The following is a 22,394-nucleotide window of genomic DNA, read 5'->3' as shown; positions in this document are numbered from 1 at the left end:
GGTCATATTGGCCAGTCTGAGAGGTGTGAGGTGCTATCTCAGAGATGCTTTAATTTGCATTTCTAATGATTTGGAGCAATTTTTCATATAACTGTGAATTGTTTGATTTCCTCTGTTGTAAATTGCCTTTGTATATCCTTTGACCATTTGTCAGTTGGGGAATGGCTTGTTTTTATGAAAATTTTACTCAGTTCTCTGTATATTTTAGAAATGAGTCCTTGTCAGAAATACTAGTTGCAAAAATTATTTTTCAATTCACTCCATTTCTTTTGATCTTGGTTATGGTGATTTTGTCTGTGCAAAAGCCTTTTAATTTAATGTAATAAAAATTATCTAGTTTGTTTTTAATGATGTTCTCTATCTCCTCCTTGGTCATAAACTGTTTCCCTTTCCATAGATCTGACAGTAAACTACTCCTTGGTCTTTGTTTGCTTATAATATTGCTTTTTATGTCTAAATCCTATATCCATTTGGATCTTATCTTGCTATAGGGTGTGAGGTGTTGGTCTAATCTAAGTTTTTTCCATACTGACTTTCAATTTTCCCAACAGTTTTTATCAAAGAGAGATTTTATCCCAATAGCTGGACTCTTTGGGTTTATCAAACAGCAGATTACTATAATAATTTCCTGCTATTGTACCTAGTGTATTACATTGATCCACCACTCTATTTCTTAGCCAATACCAGACAGTTTTGATGACTGATGCTTTAATAATATAATTTTAGATATGGTAAGGCTAAGCCACCTTTTTTTGCACTTTGAATCCCTGGAAATTTTTGACTTTTTATTTCTCCATATAAATTTTTTCTAACATAATAATGTAACATTCCCCCCCCAATTTGAAGGTAATAAATAATTTTTGTAAATATTCATCGATTTCACTTAGATTATCAAATTTACTGGTGTAGAGTTGTGCAAAATAATTCCCGAATTATTACTTCAGTTTCTTCCTCATTGATGGTGAGTTCACCTTTTTCATTTATGGTACTAGCAATTTTGTTTTCTTCTTTCTTTTTTTTAAAATCAAATTGACCAGAGGCTTATCAATTTTATTGTTTTTTTTCATAAAACCAGCTCTTTGTTTTATTAGTTCAATAGTTTTCTTGCCTTCAATTTCATTAATTTCTCTTTTAATTTTTCAAATTTCTAATTTGGTATTTAATTGGGGGGGTTTAATTTGTTCTTTCTCTAATTTTTTTAGTTGTATATTTAGTTCATTGATTTCCTCTTTCTCTAATTTATTCGTGTAAGCATTTAAAGATATAATATATCCCTTGACAGCCACCTTGAGTGAATCCCATAGGTTTTGATATGCTGTTTCATCATTGTCATTATTTAGGATGAAATAATTAATTCTTTCTATAATTTGTTGCTTGATCCACTCATTCTTTAAAATGAGGTTATTTAGTTTCCAATTAGTTCTGGGTCTACATTTCCCTGGCCCAGCATTGCATGTGATTTTTATTGCATTATAATCTGAGAAAGATGTATTCACTACCTCTGCCTTTTTGCAATTGATCATTAGGTCTTTATACCCTAGCACATGGTCAGTTTTTGAGTAAGTTTCATGTTCTGCAGAAAAAAATACATTTATATTCCTTTGTATCCCCATTCAATTTTCTCCATACACCTATCATATCTAGGTTTTTTAACATTCTGTTTACCTCCTTAACTTCCTTCTTGTTTATTTTATGATTAGATTTATCTAAATCTGAGACTGGGAGGTTGAGGTCTCCCACTAGTAGAGTTTTGCTGTCTATGTCTTTCTGTAGCTCTTTCAACTTCTCTTCTAAGAATTTGGAAGCTGTACCATTGGTGCATACATATTTAGTATTGAAATTACTTTATTGTCTATGGTACCTTTTAGAAGGATAGAGTTTCCTTCCTTATCACCTTTAAAGCTATCTATTTTTGCAGCTTCTTTGTCTGAGATAAAGATTGCTACCCCTGCTTTTTTCACTTCAGTTGAAGCCAAATAAATTTTGCTCTAAACTTTTACCTTTACTCTATATGTATCTCTCTGCTTCTAATTAGTTTCTTATAAGCAGCATATTGTAGGATTCTGGTTTTTAATGCAGTCTGCTATCCACTTATGTTTTAATAGGAGAGTTCATCCCATTCACATTCAAAGTTATAATTACTAATTCTTTTTTGCCCTCCATGCTATCTTATACAAACTTCTGTTTGTATTTTGCCCCTTTATCCATATTACCCAGTGTTTTGTTTCTGAATCCTGCCACCTTCAGTGTGTTTGCCCTCTTATATCAGCCCCCCCTTTCCTTTCTTTCCCCTTTCCTTTTCCTCTTCTTCCCTTCCTTCTTTTAGTTTCCCTTTTTCTTCCCCTCCCCCTCCCCTTTTCCCCTTTTAATGCTTGAAAAGTAAGATATGGTTCTTAACTTGACTAAGTGTGTCTTACTTAACTTTAAGCCAAGTTTGATGAGATGAAGATTCAGGTGCTTCTCAGCTCCTCCCTTCTTCCCCTCAATTACAATAGGTCTTTTGTACCTCTTGATGTAATGAGATTTACCCCATTCAGTCTCCCTCCAACCTCCCTTCTCCTTGCTGCCCCCACCTTTTTTAAGGAGGTATTGTTTTTTAAATCATTCTCTTAGTCACAGAAAAGTTATGAGTGTCCATCACTTCTGGCTAAATATATTCTCTCTACTAGAGTTACAATTCTCAAGAGAGTTATGAGACTCTTTCTCCCAAGTGGGTATATAGCTAGTTTCATCTTATTGTATAACAGTTGTTGTTTTTTTACCTTTTCATGTGTCTCTTGAGCCTCCCATTTGATGTCAAAATTTTCTATTTAGCTCTGGTCTTTTCATCATAAAATCTTGTAAGTCTCCCATTTCTTTAAATGTCCATCTTTTTCCCTGGAAGAGAAGAAAAGGCTCAGCTTTGCACGATAGTGGATTCTTGGCTGCCTTCCTGAGCTCCCTTGTTCTTTGGAATAGCTCATTCCAGGCCCTTCAATCCCTTAATGTTGCTGCAGCCAGGTCCTGTGTAATCCTTACTGTGGCTCCTTGGTATTTAAATTATTTCTTTCTGGCTGCTTGTAGGAGTTTTTTCTTTTATCTGATAGTTTTGGAATTTGGCCACATCATTCCTTGGTATTTTCATTTTAGGATCTCTTTCTGGAGGGCATCGGTGTATTCATTCAATAACTATTTTTCCCTCTGGTTCCATGATATCAGGGCAATTTTCCATCACTAACTCCTGTAATCGTAAATCCAAGCTATTTTTCTCTTCAGTGTTTTCAGGAAGGCTGATAATTCTCAGGTTTTCCTGTCTTGACCTATTCTTGAGGTCAGTGGTTTTGCTGATGAGGTATTTTACATTTTTTTTTTCTATTTTTTTTGATCTTTTGGTTTTGTTCAACACAATCTTGTCATCTCATGGAGTCATTAGTTTCTACCTATTTCATCCTTTTTTTTAGAGTTTTTTTCTTCATTTATCTTTTGCAGCTCTTTTTTCCAGTTGGTCAATACTATTTTTGAAGGACTTTTCTCATTGTCCAAGTATAGTTTTGAGAGAATCATTTTCTTTTTGCATTTGTCCAATTGACAATCTGAGAGAGTTAGTCTCATTTTGTATTTGTCCAATTGTATTTTCCAAGGATTTGTTTTCTTATTGTGGGATGTTAATTTTCTCTTGCAACGTGTTCATTTTCTCTTGAGTTTCTTTTCCCAATTTTTCCATTTGATTTTTAAACTCCTTCCTGATTTCTTCAAGGAAGTCTTTCTGGGCTTTAGATCAATTCATATTCTCCTCAACAGTGCTAGATCTCCCTGGGTTAGAATCTGTCTCTTACAAGTATTTCTCCATGGACCTCCCTTTTCTATGGCCTTTTTCATCTTTCTAGGATCCTATGTTGGGGTGGGGGGGTTGCTGGCTCTCAGAGATTTGCTTTTGAAGATCCCAAAGGTTTGTTCATTTGGTTTAGTAATTCCAAGGGCCAGCCAGTAGGGGGCGCTGGTTGCTTTTCCCTGAGTGTTTGAGGTCCTCAGCAGCAGGGCCCAGGGGGAGGGAGTTAATCTCTTTCCAGTGAGTGAACTCTGTTGCCCTGAGGGGGTGGGGGAGGGGTTGTTCACTGTTTGTTCTGGGCAAAGGGCTCTGTTGAAAGTATGGAGCTCAGGTCCCTGGCCCAGATGCTTGTTCTCCAGGCGTGCTCTGAGACTGTGCTGGAACTCACAGTCCTGTAGCTCCTCTCCCTCTGACCAAAGACTGCGGCTAAAAGTGGATCTTACACTGGCCACTCACCAAAGTCTCTGTGGCTGAAGCTGGCCCTCTGTCTTCCCCCAGCTGCTGTTCCCGCACTGATCCTCTGCTCTCATCTCCCGATTCACCCACAGCCCCCTGAGACAGACCTTCTTGGTAGGTGTTCTTCTCCTAGCTTCTCTTTCTTGGTTTTGTTGATTGAATTTCTTTTAAGAGGTTTCTTCTATGTTATTTTTGAGGGGAGAGAGGAATACTTATCATAGTGCCTATCTTCTCTCCACCTCTTGGCTGGAAGTTCAGGTATATTAAAAGACTTCACATGTCTGTTTTTGTCTCAGAAAGCTTAGTTTTTCCAGGGGTAACTCAGAAAGAAAGGAAAGAAAAATGAATTTTTCCATTTCTTCTTTCTGGAGATATGGCTTAATGGATAAATCTGTCCTTCTGTTCTAGAGGAAATAGAATCTTCATCACCTTTGTTCGGTCTTGATGTTCACATGACTGCTATAAGTCTCCTAAAGTAATGTGGCAAAAGTCTTTAATTGCTTTGTTATTGTTTATTGAAAAAAGGGGGATAAAGAATTATAAAGAATTATCGTGATAAAGAATTTTAGAAATTTATATAGAAGATGTTACCTGTCTTTAAATGAACTTTTGCAGATGTTGAGAAAAATGAGATTATATTGACAGTTTCTATGGTACAGAGGTGGGGAACCTTTTTTCTGCCAAAGACCAACACTTAAAAATTGTTCTGCTATATTTGGTCAAGCATTTAATTAATTCATTCCTAAAAGGCTCCTAGATTTATTGAATTTCAAGTCCCACCTGTGGTTGTCTTGACTACAGGATTTCGCAGACTTCTATGGCCTGTGGACCATAGGTTCCCCACCTCTGCCTTAGTTGAAGATGTGCACTTGGCACAGTGCTTAGCACATCATAGGAACTTAAATTTATATATATCATATTTATGGGTCTGTATGTAGGAATGTATGTTTGTATTAGGGTATCTAGATGAAGACTGTTCAAAATGCGACTCGCGGATGATTTTATGCTGCCCACTGGTGATTTTATGCGGTCCACTTGTGGATTTACTAAACGAAACTGAGCTACCACAGAGCTCTCTCTAAAATGACAAATCAGGGGCGGCTAGGTGGCATAGTGGATAAAGCACCGGCCTTGGAGTCAGGAGTACCTGGGTTCAAATCTGGTCTCAGACACTTAATAATTACCTAGCTGTGTGGCCTTGGGCAAGCCACTTAACCCCGTTTGCCTTGCAAAAAAAATCTAAAAATTAAAAAATAAAATAAAATGACAAATCAAAATATATTGTCTATTTCTTTTAAATAAAAGCTTTTAAAAGTAAACTTGGACAGCCCTAATCTAAATGACCAAATAATGCTCTGAACAGGAATCAGGAAGACTTGAGTTCAGATTTATCCTCAAACACTTCCTACCTCTGTGAACCTAGGTAGGTCAATTTGCTCTATGTGCCTCATCTGTAAAATGAACTGAAAAAAGAAATGGCCAACCACTCTAGTTTCTTTGCTAAGAAAAACCCCAAAAGGACCCATGAGGAGTTGGACACAACTGGACTGACTGAACACAAAATGTTTATTGACTTGAGTACAGATTCAAGTCACTAAACACATATTGGTGACTGCTAGGTGGCTTAGTTGATTAGAATGCTGGGCCTGGAGCCAGGAAAACCCGAGTTCAAATCCAGTCTTACATATCTTAGCTCTGGGAACCTGGGCAAGTCACTTAATCTCTCTCTGCCTTGGTTTCATCTATTCTAAAATAGAAATAAAAAAAAAATAGCACCTACCTCTCAGAATCAAATAAGATAATATTTGTAAAACTTAGTTTGGCATACAGTAGGTGCTTAATAAAACACTTATTCCTTTTCGTTATCTTCTTTCTTCTGAGATACCCTGGAGAAACTCTGACAAATTCTTATTCTTTGACTCTTCTTTCTGTTATTACACTTTTGCTTTAGAGTGGAGTGTTTTAACTCTTTATCATTCTAACTTATTTTTGTAGAACCATAGTTCCATTTTAAGTTGGTGTCTTTCCGATAAGAGTTTGGGAGCTAAACTAACACTTGATAATTTAGGATACATTTAGCCGCATAATCTGGCTTCCTTCTGTTTCTGCTCATCCGCATTCATTTTATGTCAGTTTTTTCCTTTTTAATTAGTTTCCATTTCAAGGGGACCCTTTTTTTTTTAAAAAACCTTACCCCAGACTTGGGGAGTAGTACTATTTTGAAATCTGCATTGACTGTACATTCATGATTGCCAGAAAATGTCAGTGTATTTGGCCATGACAATTTCTCAGTATAGAGTTGAATAAGTAATGGTAAGGATGAGAATTTATAGCATTTTTCCTGATACAAAACTTGAGTTTGAGTAAAGACTGCTTTAAAAAAAAAACCCTATAAATTTGAATCAACATATTTTTTCTCTGAGCCAGATAGCATTAATTAGTTGTACATTGTATTAAGGTATGTATCTTTTTCTCAAATTTTAGCTGTAAAATAAATACCTGAAATTTCTTGGTTTCAAAGGAAGTGAAAGAGTAAGCAAATTAGAGATTTACAATTTCTTCGAATGTTTATTGCATATGCTCTCATAGTGAGTATTGGTCAGGAGAAGAAATTTGATGTTTTTTTCTCCTTTAATTGATATTGCCTGGAATCTCCCATGCATAATGAATCAATCTTATAATATTAGAGCTGTTAAATATTTCATATCACAATCAGACAAAATTTGGCATCCTAGGGGATTTTGGTTGATTCTGATTTTGTAAGGAGTAACTTAGTATATCCTTAAGAATAATATATATATATATATTCCTGAAGTCAACCAAAGGTGTTATTTACTTTAATGAAAATGTCTTCAGGTCAGTTGAGCTGCATGTGATGCTAGAGGGAATTAAATACCATTTTCTTGATAATGATTGAGGCACCTCACATACACATCTGCCATAACATAAATACAGGTTGGGATATTTTTTGTCTACAAAGTTGCTACAGCTCATTAAAGTTCATTTTTTTTTTGCCAGTTTGAAGTAATCACTTTTACAGTGGAAAACATTTTTGCCTTACTATTTTTCCATGGGCTCTGAGGGAATGAAAAGAATTAGGAAATAAAGTGGTTATTTATGGGAATTGAGTGAACCACACTGACTTCATCTTGTGACTGCATTCTGGAGTTAGCTCAGTTCTTCTTCTGTTCATTCTTGGTTCTAGTTCAAATTCTGTCTTGTACCGAAACTTTATTCAGTTGTGGAAATTGAGAAAAAAACAGTATTGCATTGTTTGAACCTAGCCCTGTGTAACTAGTAATGGGAACATCTGTACCTGCTGCTTAGAGATCCTTCACTAAAGACCTAGGCTATGCTGACCAGAAACCCAGGCAGACCCAAATATTGATGCAGAGTTTTCTTAGAGTTGTACAACTCAACCAATTCATATGTTTTGTCTGAAAACTAGGCCCTTAGTGATCGTTCCAGGATTTGTTTTCATATTCCTTTGATTGTTTATAGATGCTTGGAGGGAGTGAGCCACCTCCTTTTCTGATTTCAGGGAATTATACCTTTTCTCTTGCAATTTGGAAAGTCCCTAGTCTTTCATCCAATTAGAAACCAGATTACTTAATGATGCATTGTTTCCATTTAAATAATATTTTATTTGATTAATTGTTTTTAATGAATAAAAGTCTGTCACTTATATTTGCCAGTCAGACTTAAGTTGAGGTCTTGTCTGACTTTGTTAGGCAATTGACATGCATCACTTAATAAATTGTTATGCTCAGAAGATCATACTTTAGTTTCAGTATACCTTAGTTTCTTTTGTCATGTCATCTTTCACCATCAACTCCAAATTTATTTTGAATTTACTTCCTGATTAAATTCATTCTCTTCAGTTTCTAGAAGTTATCTTCATTCTCATAAATTTTCTTTACTTCTTCACTTCTAATTAGATTTGAGATTTTCTTCTAGTAATTCATTTGTTTGCTAATAACATGTGGTTAACTTGTGGGATTTCTTATTTCCTTTGTGTGGGGAACTCTTGGTGATGAAGGTAACCCCTTTATCAATACAGATCACCACCTTCTTCTCAATTTATATTCTTACAGTGTTGCCTATAATACTGAGATTGTTAGTCTGTATTAGAAATGGGATTTAAATCCTGGTTGTCTTCATATGTCCCTTTATTGTTGGATTAATTGGAGTTTAGGTTTTAAAAAAAAGCACCAAAAACAAGCACTACATTTTGAAAAATACAAGTCCAAAGAGGAAAATACATTATTATTTTAAATACTTGAATCCACCTGATGTTATCTCCTTCTTTATCTGTTACCAACTTTTACATCTGCCCACCTGTTTTGCTGGCTGCCCTATCTTCCCTACTGTCTCCTGATCCTCAAAATTCTTTCTTGATTCATCCATTGCCTTTAGCTTTTGCAATACATTCATCTCCCTTCTCTTGTGGCTAAACCCCTTGAGAAGGCATCTACACTTGATGCCTTCCCCCCTTTCTTCTCACTTCCCTTTTTAACTTAAAAATAAGTCAGTACTGATTAGAGTAGAAGATGAAAGGGTCAAGAGAAAAGGGAGGTTTCTGAAGTGATTTTTTAAAATTCTTTACTAAGCCTGTTTCTACTAGAGTTTACAAAGACTAGTTAGTCAATACACATCTTTTTTAGGCATCTGCTATTTTCCAGGTGCTGTGCTGAACCTTGGAGATACAAAGAAAGACAAGATACACAAAAATAGTCCCAGCTCTGTGTAATGACTGATTTCGATATATATATATATACACAGGAAAAAAGAGGAAATAATTAATAGAAGGAAGATAATAGAATTAAGAGGGGTTGGAAAAACCTTCCTGCAGAAAAATGGGATTTTTAGTTGGGCCTTGAAGGAAATCAAGAAAACCAAAAAACAGATAAGGAAGAGTATACTATGCCATGAAGAACAACAAGTAAGTTAAAATGGGACTTGGAGTCAGAAGATGGAGTGTCTTGTTCTAGGAATAATAAATAGTAAAAGAGTTCATGTCACTGACTTAAGTTTCGGGATGGCAGAGGAAAGGCAGGAATGCATCTTAACCCTCCCAATTTCCCCCTAGATGACTTTAAAATAACACTCAGAACAAATTCTGTAACGGCCAAATTGAAGAAAGGAGAGGATTGACCAGGACAGTCTTTCCCAGTGGGGTGAGAATGGAATGCAGTCCAGCCAAAGGACAGCAAGTCAGCCAGCCACAGCCCTTAAGGGCAATGGAATTGGCAGCAGAGGCTTCCAGAAGTATCAGTTCTTGGGCATAATGGGCTTAGTCAGTTGGGAGTCAGGAGGAGACTCCAGGAGACCCTTTGCTGACAGTGGTGCAGAACTATCTCCTTGCCTGTACGTGGCTATGTGTGAAAGTCCAGGGATAAGAGGGCTCTTTCATTAGGTCTTTTTGAAATTGAAACCAATTTATCAACTCCCTTGGCATTTTGTCACTGTTGTCTTTCTCAGAATAGTAGCTCTCTATGGTTAGCACTTTTTTTTTCTTTCCTTTGCTCATTTTGTTAGTTGAGCTTTTTTCCTGGGATCCATGAGGTAATAATCCCAAGCTTTTTCTGTAGTGCCCAGGGAGTCTGGGCCTTGGCTTAGTGCTTGCTTAGGATGTTGTCTGCAGTTTGTTTCAGGTGCTTGCAATTTATTAGGGCTGCCCATTCCAGCCCACCTGTTTCACCAGCATTCCTGGACTTGAACTTTGCCTGCCTCCCTGGGGTTGGGACCCTCATTGTTGCCTGCTGACCACTGACCTGCTGAGCTGGCCCAAGCTGCACTGTGGTTAAGAGTCTCCTGCTGAATTAAAGCTTCTCAGAGCTATCACCTTACACCTCTCAGACTGGCCAATATGACCAGAAAGGACAATGATCATTGTTGGAAATCTGGGACACTATTACATTGTTGGTGGAGCTGTGAACTCATCCCACCTTTCTGGAGAGAAATTTAGAACTACGCCCAAAGGGCAACAAAAATGTGCATACCCTTTGATCCAGCAATGCCACTACTGGGTTTATACCCTGAAGAGATGATGAAAAAGGGTAAAAACATTACTTGTACAAAAATATTCATAGCAGCCCTGTTTGTGGTGGCGAAGAATTGGAAATCAAGTAAATGTCCTTAAATTGGGGGATGGCTTAACAAACTGTGGTAAATGTATGTCATGGAACACTGTTGTTCTATTAGACACCAGGAGGGATAGGAATTCAGGGAAGCCTGGAAAGATTCGCATGAACTGATGCTGAGCAAGATGAGCAGAACCAGAAAAACACTGTACACCCTAACAGCAACATGGGAGTGATGATTAACCTTGATGTATATGCTTATTTTATCAGTGCAACAATCAGGGACAATTTGGGGAGAATACCATCTGTATCCAGAGAAAGAACCATGGAGTTTGAACAAACTTCAAGGACTATTCCCTTTAATTTAGGAAAAAAAACCTGCTATCTTATTGTCTGATCATGCTGTCTCTTATATTTTATGTTTCTTCTTTAAGGAAATGATTTCTCTCTCATTACACTCAATTTGGATCAATGTACAACATGGAAACCATGTAAAGACTGACAAATAGCTTTCTGTGGGGAGGTGGAGGGAGGGAAGTAAGATTGGGGGGGAAAATTTTAAAACTCAAAATAAATAGAATCTTTAAAAAAATTCTCCTTCTGGCTTCCCTACTCTGCCACCCATAGTGGGCTATATATTATCCACTTGGGAGTGACCTTTTCTGAAGTTCCTCCAGGGAGCTTGAATTGAGAACCTGTGGATTCTGTAGCACTAGGGTCTGTTTAGAGGCTTCATTAAAGGTTGTTTGACTAAGAGTGCTGGGAGCTTCTAGCTTCACATCACTGTCTTAGCTCTGCCCAGGAACTTCTTTAAAAAAAAATTCACTGTAGAATTTTTTCAGAAACTTTTTCTCCTATTCAGAATATAGTTTTTCACTTATTAAAGGAAGTGTTTATAATATCAGCATTCCTCTTATCAACTCCTTTTTGTTTTGTCTGGTACAGTCTGTTCTCAAATAAGTTATGATGACTCTTTAGAATTACTGCCTAGATAATTTAATGGCCAGAGCAATGGGATTGGAGGCAGGAAGACCTGAGTTCAGATCCAGCCCCAGATACTTACGAGCTGTGTGACCTTGGTTGTCACCCAGAATGACCAAAGTAGTGTTGTTGGGTTGTTGGAGTATCGAGGTCCCTCACTGATATGGGAGAGAAACTATATCCATAAGGCCAAGGGTTCCCTTGGCATCCAGACATCACCAGAGTGCCCAGTTCCTATCAAATCAGACCGTGGGGTAAAATGGTTCTGGAAAAGACAGTGAGAAGGATGTCTTTGTCCAACACTCCCCTCACTTTAATAAACATAATGTGCGAGTCACGTTATGATTCGTTTGATGTTATGGCCTTCTTCAGTAATAAAGGACGACATTGTAATAGTAATTACATCTGACATTAATGACTTTTATGATAATATTAATAATAGCATTTAATAACAATAATAGCCTTTAATATAAAATTCAGTACAATTTAATAAAATTATTTTAAAATATGTATGATAAGTTTTCATGATTTTGAAATTCACTCCAAGCTCTTGATTCTGTACCGATAATTGCTAGATATTTCCATGGAGAGAGGTTTTCTGCAGTTTGACCTTCTTGCTCTTGTTTATAATCTCAGTTCATAATCTTCTGTTTGTGACATTATAGCTGTTTCTATGACAACAGCATCTAGTGTTCCACATAGTGGCATTGACTTCCTCATTTGAAAAGAAAAAAATCATTGTGAAGAGAGGGAGCAGTGTGAAAATTGGAAATAATCATTTGTCAAAGATGGTGCTCCTTGAAAATATTTCTCTCTCTTTTGAATTGTCATTCTCTTTTAATTCTGCTTTAAAAAAGATGTATTTTCCTTAAATGAAACCTGTTTTATACCCTCCTTCCCTGCATGACATGTGCCATTAATGGTAATGGTGCTGGTTTTGGGGTGGATTGTACACATAGCCCTGATATTTTTGTATGTTTTTTGGATAAGGAACCTCACCTCTCTGCATCTGTTTCCTCATCTGTGAGACAAGAGACTGGACTCAACAGTTCTCAAAAGGATATTTGGGGGGGGGGGGTCAATGAGATCAAAACTTTTATATATTTTTTATTTTGAAATCATAAATGTCAATAAAACACATAAACAAATACTCTTTGAGAAATCTTCATTAAATTTTAAAGTGCTAAGGGGTTCTGAGAAAAAGTTTGAATACCAATGAGATTAGCTCATCTCTAAGGCCACACTCTAATCCTACTATACCTCTGTAGTTCTGGTTGGAGCTTTTATGAAAATGCTGTCTTTTATATAACAATTTATAAGCAGTTTTTTTTTAAAATGGTTTGTGTCTGCCATAACCCAAACCTTACTGTATTGATGGTATCATTTACAAAATAATGACCACAATAAGGTTTTTGTTAAAATAGGGTGGTCATGATGGGACTAACACTCAAAGGCACCCTTCTACTTCCCTAAATTATAAAAAAAGTCTCTAGATACTAGACTAAAATTTGAATTTCTTTCTGTATAGCTTGTACATTATGGGACTCAAATCATGGTAATTTAAAAATCCAAAATAATCAGCATAAGACCCTCAAAGTCACACTTTGTATTAAACTTTGACCTTCAATTTGACCCATTATCACCTTAGTTTCCTTTTTTAAATAAGAATATATAGCATGCATTTATAAAGGACATTTTTGACATCACAAAGATTTTCTTTAATGCTTAATTTTATATTTAGTGTGTTTTATTTTCAAACTGTATGACTAGTTAGCACAGTAGATAGAGTGCCAGGCTTGGAGGTAATAAGATTTATTGTTCTGAATTCTAATTTGATATACAGTTGTGTGACCCTGGGCAAGTTACTTAGCTCTCCTTGCTTCAGTTTCTTTACCTATAAAATAAACTGGAGAAGGGTTGTTTGTTCCTAAACTCAGCTCTTTGTTTCATTTATTCAGTTGAAAAAACCAATTTTATTAATCTCTTTATTTTTAAGATTTCCATTTTAGTGTTAAAATGAAAATTTTTATTTGTTCTTTTTTAGTATTTTTTTAAAATTTCATGCTCAATTCAGACTCATTGAATGTTCGTCAAGAGATACAAATCTTTTCCCTATGTACTTATTTAGTTGCATCCCAAGAATTTTATAGTCTGTTGCTTCATTTTTTGTCATTTTATGAAATTATTGTTTCTATGATTAGTTCTTTGACCCATTCATTATTTAGGATTAGGTAGTTTAATTTATATTTAAATTTCAGTATTTAGTTTTTATTGCATTTTGTTCTGAAAAGAATACTTTAGTATTTATGCTTTTATTCATTTATTTGTGAGGTTTTTATTCCCTTTTCATGGTCAGTTTTTGTGAAAGTGTCATGTACAAATGAGAAAAAGTGCACTTCTTTCTATTCCTTTTCAGTTTTCTCCAGAAATTTGTCATGCCCAACTTTTTTAAGATTTTTTTTCATCTCCTAAATGCCTTTCTTATTTATTTTATGGTAAGCTTTATCTATCTCTGAGAGGAAAGTTGAGGTCCCTATTAGTTTAGATTTTTTCTTTTAGAATTTGGATGTTATTCTATTAGGTATATATATATATATATATATATATATATATATATATATATATATATATATGTTTAGTATTGGTATTCCTTCATTGTCCTTTGGGTAAATGTAGATTCCCTGTTCATTTCTTTGAATTAGGGCTATGTTTGCTTTGTTTTGTTTGAGATAATGATTGCTCAAAAATCTGCTTTGCTTCTGTGCCTTTTTATTTTTTTTTAAACAATCTTTCCCCTTTTTTATCCTTTTCCCCACCTACTTCCTTTTTGGGTAAGAGATTTCTAGGACAGTTGATAGGCAAAATATCCCTCTTTGAACCAATTACAATGAGAGTTATGTTTAAACATTGCCTGTTATTGTGCCTTCATTTTTGCCTCCATTGCAAAATTCTTTGGGTGTTAATTTTTTTTAATTCTCCCTCTCTCTCTCTTCTCTCAGTGTACCCCTTTTTCTTACTAATCCATTTTCTTCTTTTAGATCATCCCATCACAGTCAGTTCACACCCTTGCCTTCTGTCTATGTATACTCCTAACTGCCCTTATAAAGCTTTTAGGAGTTGCATGTATTATTCCATATAGAAATATAAAAAAATTGACCATATTAATTCTCTTGTGATTTCTCTTTAATCTTTACCTTTTCTATACTTCTCTTGTGTATTGTATTTGGATGTCAAGTTTTCTATTTAGCACTGATCTTTTCATCAGGATTGTTTGAAAGTCCTCTATTTCATTAAATATTAATTTTTTTCCCCAGAAAGTTTATACTCAGTTTTTCTGGGTAGGTGATTTTTGCTTATAATCCTAGGTCCTTTGCCTTCTGTAATATTGTATTCTAAACCCTCAGCTCCCTTACTGTAGAAACTGCTAAATTTTATTATCCTGACTGCTTCACAATATTCAAAATGTATCTTTCTTGCTGCTTGCAACTTTTTTTCTACTTTACCTTGAGTGGCTCACATTACTGTGAGGTTTCATTTTAAGATCTCTTTCAGGAGAAGATTGGTGGATTTTGTTTTAATTGATGAAGCAAACTTTATTGTTCTCATGCTTTAAGAAATTGCCAACTGATGACAACCACCAACCTAAAACTATCATTCCATAACCCCTCCAAGTTTTACTATTGACATTTTTTTTACAATTTTGCCTATTTGTGGAGTATGAAATGAAATCTAAAGGTTGCTTTGATGTATATTTCTCTTATTATTAGTTATTTGGAACATGATTGATGGATCCTTTCAATTTCTATTTTATCTTTTGTTTTTTGAATATCAGAGTAGTTTTCCTTGATAATTTCTTGAAATTTGCTGTACAGATTTCATGGCTTTCAACTAATACAAAAATTCTTTGATTATCTATCTATAATCTGTTTTCCATGGCAGTTTTTTCAATGAGATATTTCAGTTTTTTTCATTCTTTTAACTTTGATTATTTTAGGGTCTAATTGTACTTTATTTCTTTTTTATATGTGATATCTTTCTTTTTTATTTTATATTTTATATTATTACAATAATCTTGTGAGAATAATCATACGATGAGAAACCTCAAGGATAGTGAGAGAAAAAATGTCCTTCAGTCTGTGTTCAGATTACAATGGCTCTCTCTCTGGGGTGAGTTGCCTTCTTTATCATAAGTCTATCAAAGAAGTTGCTTCAATATTTTTCCCACAGCTGCTGTTACTAGCTTTTTCCCTCCATTCTATTCCTTCTCACTCTTTTTTTCTCTCTCTCTCTCCTTTCACCCTGTCCCTGCTCAGAAGTGTGTTGTATCTGAGTACCCTCTCCCACAATCTTACCTCTCTTCTATCACCTATTCTGCCCTTCCCTCCCCCCCCATTCCCCCTTATCCCATCCCCTTCTCATTTTTTTCTAGGGTAAGATAGATTTTTATACTCTATTGAGTGTGTGTTATTTCCTCTCTGAGCCATTTCTAATGAGAATGAAGGCTCACTCATTCCCCTCCGCCTTCCCCTATTCCACTCCATTGTAAAAGTTTCCTTTTGACTCTTATGTAAAATATCTTAGCACCGTCTTCCTCTTCTTTCCCCTCCTCCCAGTACTTTCCTTTGTCACCCATTGATTCTATCTTTTTACTGTATTATACCATCATATTCAGCTCCTTCCTGTGCCTTGTCTATATGTTCTCCTTCTAACTGCTCTTATGAATGAGAAAGTTCATATATGTTATCAGTATCTTCTTCCCATGCAGGAATACAACCAGTTCACCCTCATTAAGTTTTTCATAATTAGTCCTTCTCATCCATTCCCTCTATGGTTTATCTGAGTATGGTACTTGAAGATCAAACTTTCTGTTCAGCTCTGGTTGTTTCAACAGGAAAGTTTGAAAGTCCCATATTTCATTGAAAGTTCATCTTTTCCCCTGAAAGAGGATGTTCAATTTTGCTGGGTAGTTGATTCTCAGTTATATACCAAGATCTTTTGCCTTCTGGAATATCATATTCCAATCCCTACAAGCCCTTAATGGAGATGCTGCCAGATTCTGTGTAATCCTGAATATAGAGTCATGGTAGTTGAATTGTTGTTTCTGGAAGCTTTTAGTATTTTCTCTTTGACTTGGGCGTTTTGGAATTTGGCTATAATATTCCTGGAAGTTTTTCTTTTGGATCTCTTTCAGGAGGTGAACAGTGAATTCCCTCAATTTCTATTTTACCCTCTGCTTCTAGGATCTCAGGGCACTTTTGCTGTATTATTTCTTGAAAACTGAAGTCTAAGGCTCTTTTCCTGGTCATGACTTTCAGGTAGCCCCATAATTTTTAAATTATCTCTTCTGGATTTGTTTTTCAAGGTCAGTTTTTCCAGTGAGATATTTCACATTTTCTTCTAATTTTTGTTTTTTGGTACAGCTTTATTTCTTCCTGGGTTCTCACAAAGTCATCAGCTTCCTTTAGTTCTACTCTGCATTTGAAGGAGTTATTTTCTTCAGAAAGCTTTTTTTATCTCCTTTTCCAGCTGACCAATTCTACTTTTTTAAGGCATTGTCCTCCTCAGTTGCCTTTTGTATTGCTTTTTCCATTTGGCCTAAACTGGTTTTTGCTACATTATTTTCTTCAGTATTTTTTTGTATTTCTTTCACCAAGCTTTTGATTTGGTTTTCATGTTTTTTCTGCATCGCTCTCATTTCTCCTCCCAATTTTTCCTCTACCTCCCTTAATTGATTTTCATTTTTTTTGCAAGGCAATGGGGTTAAGTGACTTGCTCAAGGCCACACAGCTAGGTAATTTTTAAGTGTCTGAGGCTGGATTTGAACTCAGGTACTCCTGACTCCAGGGTTGGTGCTCTATCCACTGTGCCACCTAGCTGCCCTTAATTGCTTTTCAAAGTCTTTTTGGAGCTCATCCATAGTCTGAGCCCATTTTCTATTTCTCTTGGACGTTTTGAATACAGATGCTTTTATTTTGTGATCATCTGAGTATGTATTGTGGTCCTCCATGGGACCGAAGTAATTTTCTGTGATCAGATTCTTCTTTTTTCTGTTGTCTGCTCATTTCCTCAGCCTATGACTGATTTGCCACATTTTTTGGGACAATCCACAGGATCTTAATTCTTCCAAGGTCTTATGAGAGGCTTCAGGCTCTCCTCTCTGGCCTGGAGCTATGAGAAGTGTCTCTGCTCAGCTGTGGTGGTGTGGGGGCCCCAGACTTCATCCTGGAGCTGAGTGTGGGAAAACAGCTGAGTCCTGCCCTAGGGAGAGCAGAGTGATTTCTGCAGTCTCCTCCAACCCCTGTCTGTGGGCTGAGAGCTCTGGATGTGCTGGGCGGCTCTGCCAACTTCCACTGCAGGTTCTCAATGCAGGGCTGCTCTAAGGCCAGAGCAGAGCTCACTCTGGTGCAGCAGAGTTCTCTCACTACCCCTTCCAGCTGTTCCCCATGATTAAACTACTTCCTCTTCCACAGACCCAGGCATCCAGCCTGGTTGTGCTGTGCTGTGCTGTGGCTTTTTCCAACCCTTGGTCCTGGTGGAAAGCCTGTCCTGGAGATTTTCTAAAATGTCTTGTACTGGAAATTATATCACTCAGTCTTTCTGTGGGTTCTGTCCCTCTAGATTTTGACTAGTCATAAATTGACGGTTTTTGGAGGTTTTGGGGTAAGGAATTTCCTGGAATTCCTGCCTTCATGCAGCCATCTTGACTCTGCCCCCCCCCAACTTTGATTGTTTCTTAATGTCTCATGAAATCATTAGTTTCCACTTGCTGAATTCTAATTTTTAAGGAATTATGTTCTTTTGTGAGTTTTTGTCCCTCTTTTTCCATTTGGTTAATTCTATTTTTTAAGGAGTTCTTTTCTTTCAGTCAATTTTCATCTTTTTTTTTTTAACCATTTGGCCAATTCTGTTTTTTTAAGGTATTCATCGATATTTTTTGTGCCTCTTTTATCAAACTGTTGCTTTGCTTTTCATGATTTTTGCATTGTTCTCATTTCTTCATTTTTCTTTTATTTATTTTTCTAATTTTTTTAGATCATTTTTTTCACAGTCCAGAAAATTCTTATTGGGCTTGTACTCAATTTACATTTTTCTTTGAAGTTTGGTTTGTAGCTGTCTTGCTTTCATTGTTTTTTTCTGAGTTTGTATCTTGTTCCTCTGTCACTAGCTTTTTTATGGTCTTGATTTCTTGTTTTTTATAACTGTTTCTGTACTTTTACCTTGATGCCAAAGTTTGGCTCTGATCCCAAGGGGAGGGTACAGTCCTAAACTTCAGATTTTTTGTGTTGGTATTTACAGAGATAATTCTGGGACATCTTTAACTTTTGGATGCTTTGATCTGAAGAGGGGTCTCTGGTCATGGCTCTTGGTCTTCACTGTGGTGTTTACCCAACAAGGCTGTCCATTCTCCTACAACCACAAGTGCTGGTATTTCTTTTGGCTTGAAACTGTGACCAGGGCCCTGATCTCTTGCAGCCTCAAGCACTAGTACTTCTCTCTGCCTTGAGCCTGAGATTAGGGTCACTGTTCCCCTGGAGCAGCAAGCACTAGTGCCCCTGTCAGCTCTGGAACAGTACTCAGGGCCCATTCTGCCCTATGGCAGCAATCTCTAGTGCTCTTCTTTGTTCTGTAAACTGCCCAGAACTACCTCTGTGCAGTTCAACAGGCTCCTACAGTTGTGTCAGCAGAGAGTCGCCATCACTTCCTTCTTGCTCCCTTTCTGCCTCTGAGCTGAAGGCTCCCTAAGCTGCTGCTGCTGTCACTGTCTCACTGACCTCAAGGCCTGCTGATGGACTTGCAACTCCATCTTCTCCAGCCTGGCTTCCACTCCTGTGTTACAGACCTCTTCTTCTGACATCCTAAGTTTTCTTGGGCTGGAAAAATGTTTTACTCTGACCTGTTAAAAACTCTAGGACTCCAGAATTTGATTTGAGGCATCATTTTAAAAGTTGTTTCAAGGGGCAGCTAGGTGGCACAGTAGATAGGGCACTGGCCTTGGAGTCAGGAGTACCTGAGTTCAAATGTGACCTCGGACACTTAATAATTACCTAGCTGTGTGACCTTGGGCAAGCCACTTAACCCCATTGCCTTACAAACAAACAAACAACAAAAACCCAAAGTTGTTCAGAGGATGATGAAAGGATGATTCAATTTGGTTACTGCCTCTTGGCTTTTCTCAATGAGTTTAAGTTATGAAGCAAAGTTCATTGAATTAAAACTCTACCTATTCCTTTTAAAAATCCTTCAGTTTTTTTCATATTTTGCTTTAAAATTAGTTTTTAAAAGAAGTTTTAGAAGTTTGTATTTTCAGTTTTTAAAAGATAATTTTTAGGGAAATTATGTCAGTCTCTTCAAAATAGGATTTCTTATAGCTTATCAAGGATCATTATCATTGAAGATTTAGAGTTAGAAGGGGACTTTGAAATCACTTAGTTCATCTTCCTCATTTTACAGATGAAGACATAGGGCCATTGGGATGACCACTTTTGGGAATTGCCCTAATTTTGTCCTATATTGCCCTAACAATTCCCCTAAATAAATAACATATGTCTAGAAAATGACACTGCTATTCCTTTTCCCCAAGGCTCACATCTGGAAGAAGCCCTGTGGGATTCTCACACATTTACCTCTGATAGCCTCCTGGTACCAGAAGATTCAGGAAGTGCCAGGAGTAAAAAGGGCTGCAGCTCAATGTGGGATGCAGTTTCTTCAGCTATCGGACCTCCTGCCCACTTTGGAGAAGCAGCCACCAGTTAGAAGTGAGAGTCCTCAATTGGAGGAGAAAGACTGCATGCATTTTATAGGAGGACCAAGACCAACCATTTCTAAACTAGTGGTGAGTAAGAAGTTATGCTCAAGTTATCTTTGAAAATGTCTGTTTTCTTTTTGTGAACATTTGCCCCTCTTCCCTCCCTTTATCTTTTCTTAGTATCATTCTTATTATCAGTTATAGTATTTATTTTGGGCACTTTTTACTAATTTTTAGATTGTTGTTGGTCTTTGGCTTTTCATTCAATTTCTATATTTCTTAAAATTATAGAAGTATTTTGTATTCAGGTTTCTTCTTTCCCCACTTTCTGTTCTTTTCCTTCTTTTCTTCAAATTCCTTTCATTCCTTTCTTCTTTTACATTCCTGTCTCCATTCTGAATAATTAACTTGATCATTATATAACTATATGTAATGAACTGTATTGTTTTCATCCAAAAATTTCTTGACATAAGACTTAGTCATTTCTTGTGGCATTAAAATGTGGTGGGCTCCTTGATCCTAGGAATAGTTTTTGCTTTTCTTTATATCCCTAGCACTTAGGACCCTACCTGGTTTAATAAATGCTTGTTTATTGACCAGTGGTCCATAAGTCATCCAAAAACCCAATTCAGAGTTCAAGATTTCTGCTAGGTTGTTTTCTTTTTTTTTTTTTTTTTTTTTTTTTGGTTCAATAGGGTTTGAATTTTTTTAAAGTTATATTCAGTAAATTGCTTCTAGTGCTACATTGTAGGTGTTCATATAACTTCATTTATTATTTTTATAAGCTCATGGGTCTAAATCTGGAAGGGGACTTTAAAGGTCATCTAGCCAAGCTCCCCTCACTTTTGGGAGGTGGAAACAGATTCAGCAACTTAAAGGTCACTTAGGTATAAGTGGCAGGGTTCATAATTGAACCCAGGTCCCTGTTTGAAACTCCAAAGTTCTTTCCACTTTCCATATAGCTGAATCAATTTTCCCCTTTTAAAAAGAGTAAAGGTTTCACAAATTTGCTTTCATTTTTGTTACCTTGCAAAGAGTGTAGGATAAAACCGTTTCTCTATTGATTTGAAGGTTAGTTGAGGATTTATTTGAATTTTTTATGTTCTCTGAAGCAATGTGATGTTATCAATCTCAGTCTCTTGGTAAAAATGAAGCTGGATAATGATTGCATCTCCTATGAGCTTAGAGAGGGCTGATGTCCCCTGAAGTTGATGGCATCACCCTGGCCCCTTTAGCTAAGCCTTTTATGATTTATTCAGCTAGTTCATTAGTAAAAAACATGTTTAGTGATTAAAAAAATCAATTTTGGAAGACATTGTAAAAGGAATGTCTTGGGATTGATTTGCCTTCATATTGTCATATTGATTAGGAAATATCCTGGAATGTTACTGTTTTCTTTTTAAAAATATATAGCCCAGTTTCCTGGGGAATTTGAAAGGAAAGTTATCTGGTCAGTGTTAAACAGTTGTCTTTACATCTTTGCACAATAAAGTTTGTGTTTGTCTGTGGCTATTAATTCTAAATGGAATGATTTTTATTTGATTCATTCTGAGACAAAGACCAGTAGATTGTTCTATCATTTTTCTTTGGCTTCTTGTGTTTGCCAGTTGCATATAGGAGCGCTATGACAAACTCCCAAAAGAAATTTAGGTTTTTCTCTGCATAAAATTAATTTATACATAGAGAAAAGACAAAAATAAACAGCAGCAGTTAGTGAATTATATAATTTTTAAAATAGAAGTAAAACTTTGTCAAAGTGTGAAGAGAACCCTTCATTTCTTTCTTTAAAGTGATGACTATTTATAATGTTGGAGACAAGATCACTGGGTCAGCGATCATGAGACATGGGGGTCTAGGCCCATTCTTTTTATCTTTTTATCCTCAATTTTAATTTTAAAAATAGACTCATGAATGAAAATTATTCAACTTTACAGTATAACTACGTTGTTATACTTTGTTAGATGATTGTTCTTATGGAATATTTAATTTTTAGATATCAGATCAATATTAGAAATGTTTCTACTTGGGGTGGCTAGGTGGCACAGTGGATAGAGCACTGGCCCTGGAGTCAGGAGGACCTGAGCTCAAAATAGACATCAGACACTTAATAATTACCTAGCTGTATGGCCTTGGACAAGCCACTTAACCCCATTGCCTTGCAAAAAACCTAAAAAAAAAATGTTTATACTTTAGAAGCTGAAATATATCATATATTAGTGTTATATATAGATGTTTGTGTGTATGTGTGTGTGTGTGTGTCTTATCTTTGCAATCACATAAATTTTTACCAGCTATTAAGAAAAGATGAATTTGGGTCTTC

At 36.2% G+C, this 22,394-nt stretch overlaps 1 protein-coding gene across 4 annotated transcripts in view; it reads left to right on the top strand.

Moving 5' to 3' along the window:
• Window positions 1–22,394, top strand: part of GSTCD (glutathione S-transferase C-terminal domain containing) — a 221,174-nt gene that overhangs the window by 28,013 nt on the left and 170,767 nt on the right. For all 4 annotated transcript variants that reach the window (XR_012476903.1, XM_074228759.1, XM_074228758.1 and 1 more), the window contains exon 4: window positions 19,910–20,161. Coding sequence is in view for 3 of the 4 variants with exons in the window: in XM_074228759.1 (XP_074084860.1) it covers window positions 19,910–20,161 (252 nt within the window). In the remaining variant the exon portion in view is untranslated. The remainder of the gene's footprint in view (window positions 1–19,909; window positions 20,162–22,394) is intronic.

Source organism: Macrotis lagotis, chromosome 3 (genome assembly GCF_037893015.1).
Source record: "Macrotis lagotis isolate mMagLag1 chromosome 3, bilby.v1.9.chrom.fasta, whole genome shotgun sequence".
Classification (NCBI taxonomy): domain Eukaryota; kingdom Metazoa; phylum Chordata; class Mammalia; order Peramelemorphia; family Peramelidae; genus Macrotis; species Macrotis lagotis.
This window is presented reverse-complemented; position numbering and strand designations above follow the sequence as displayed.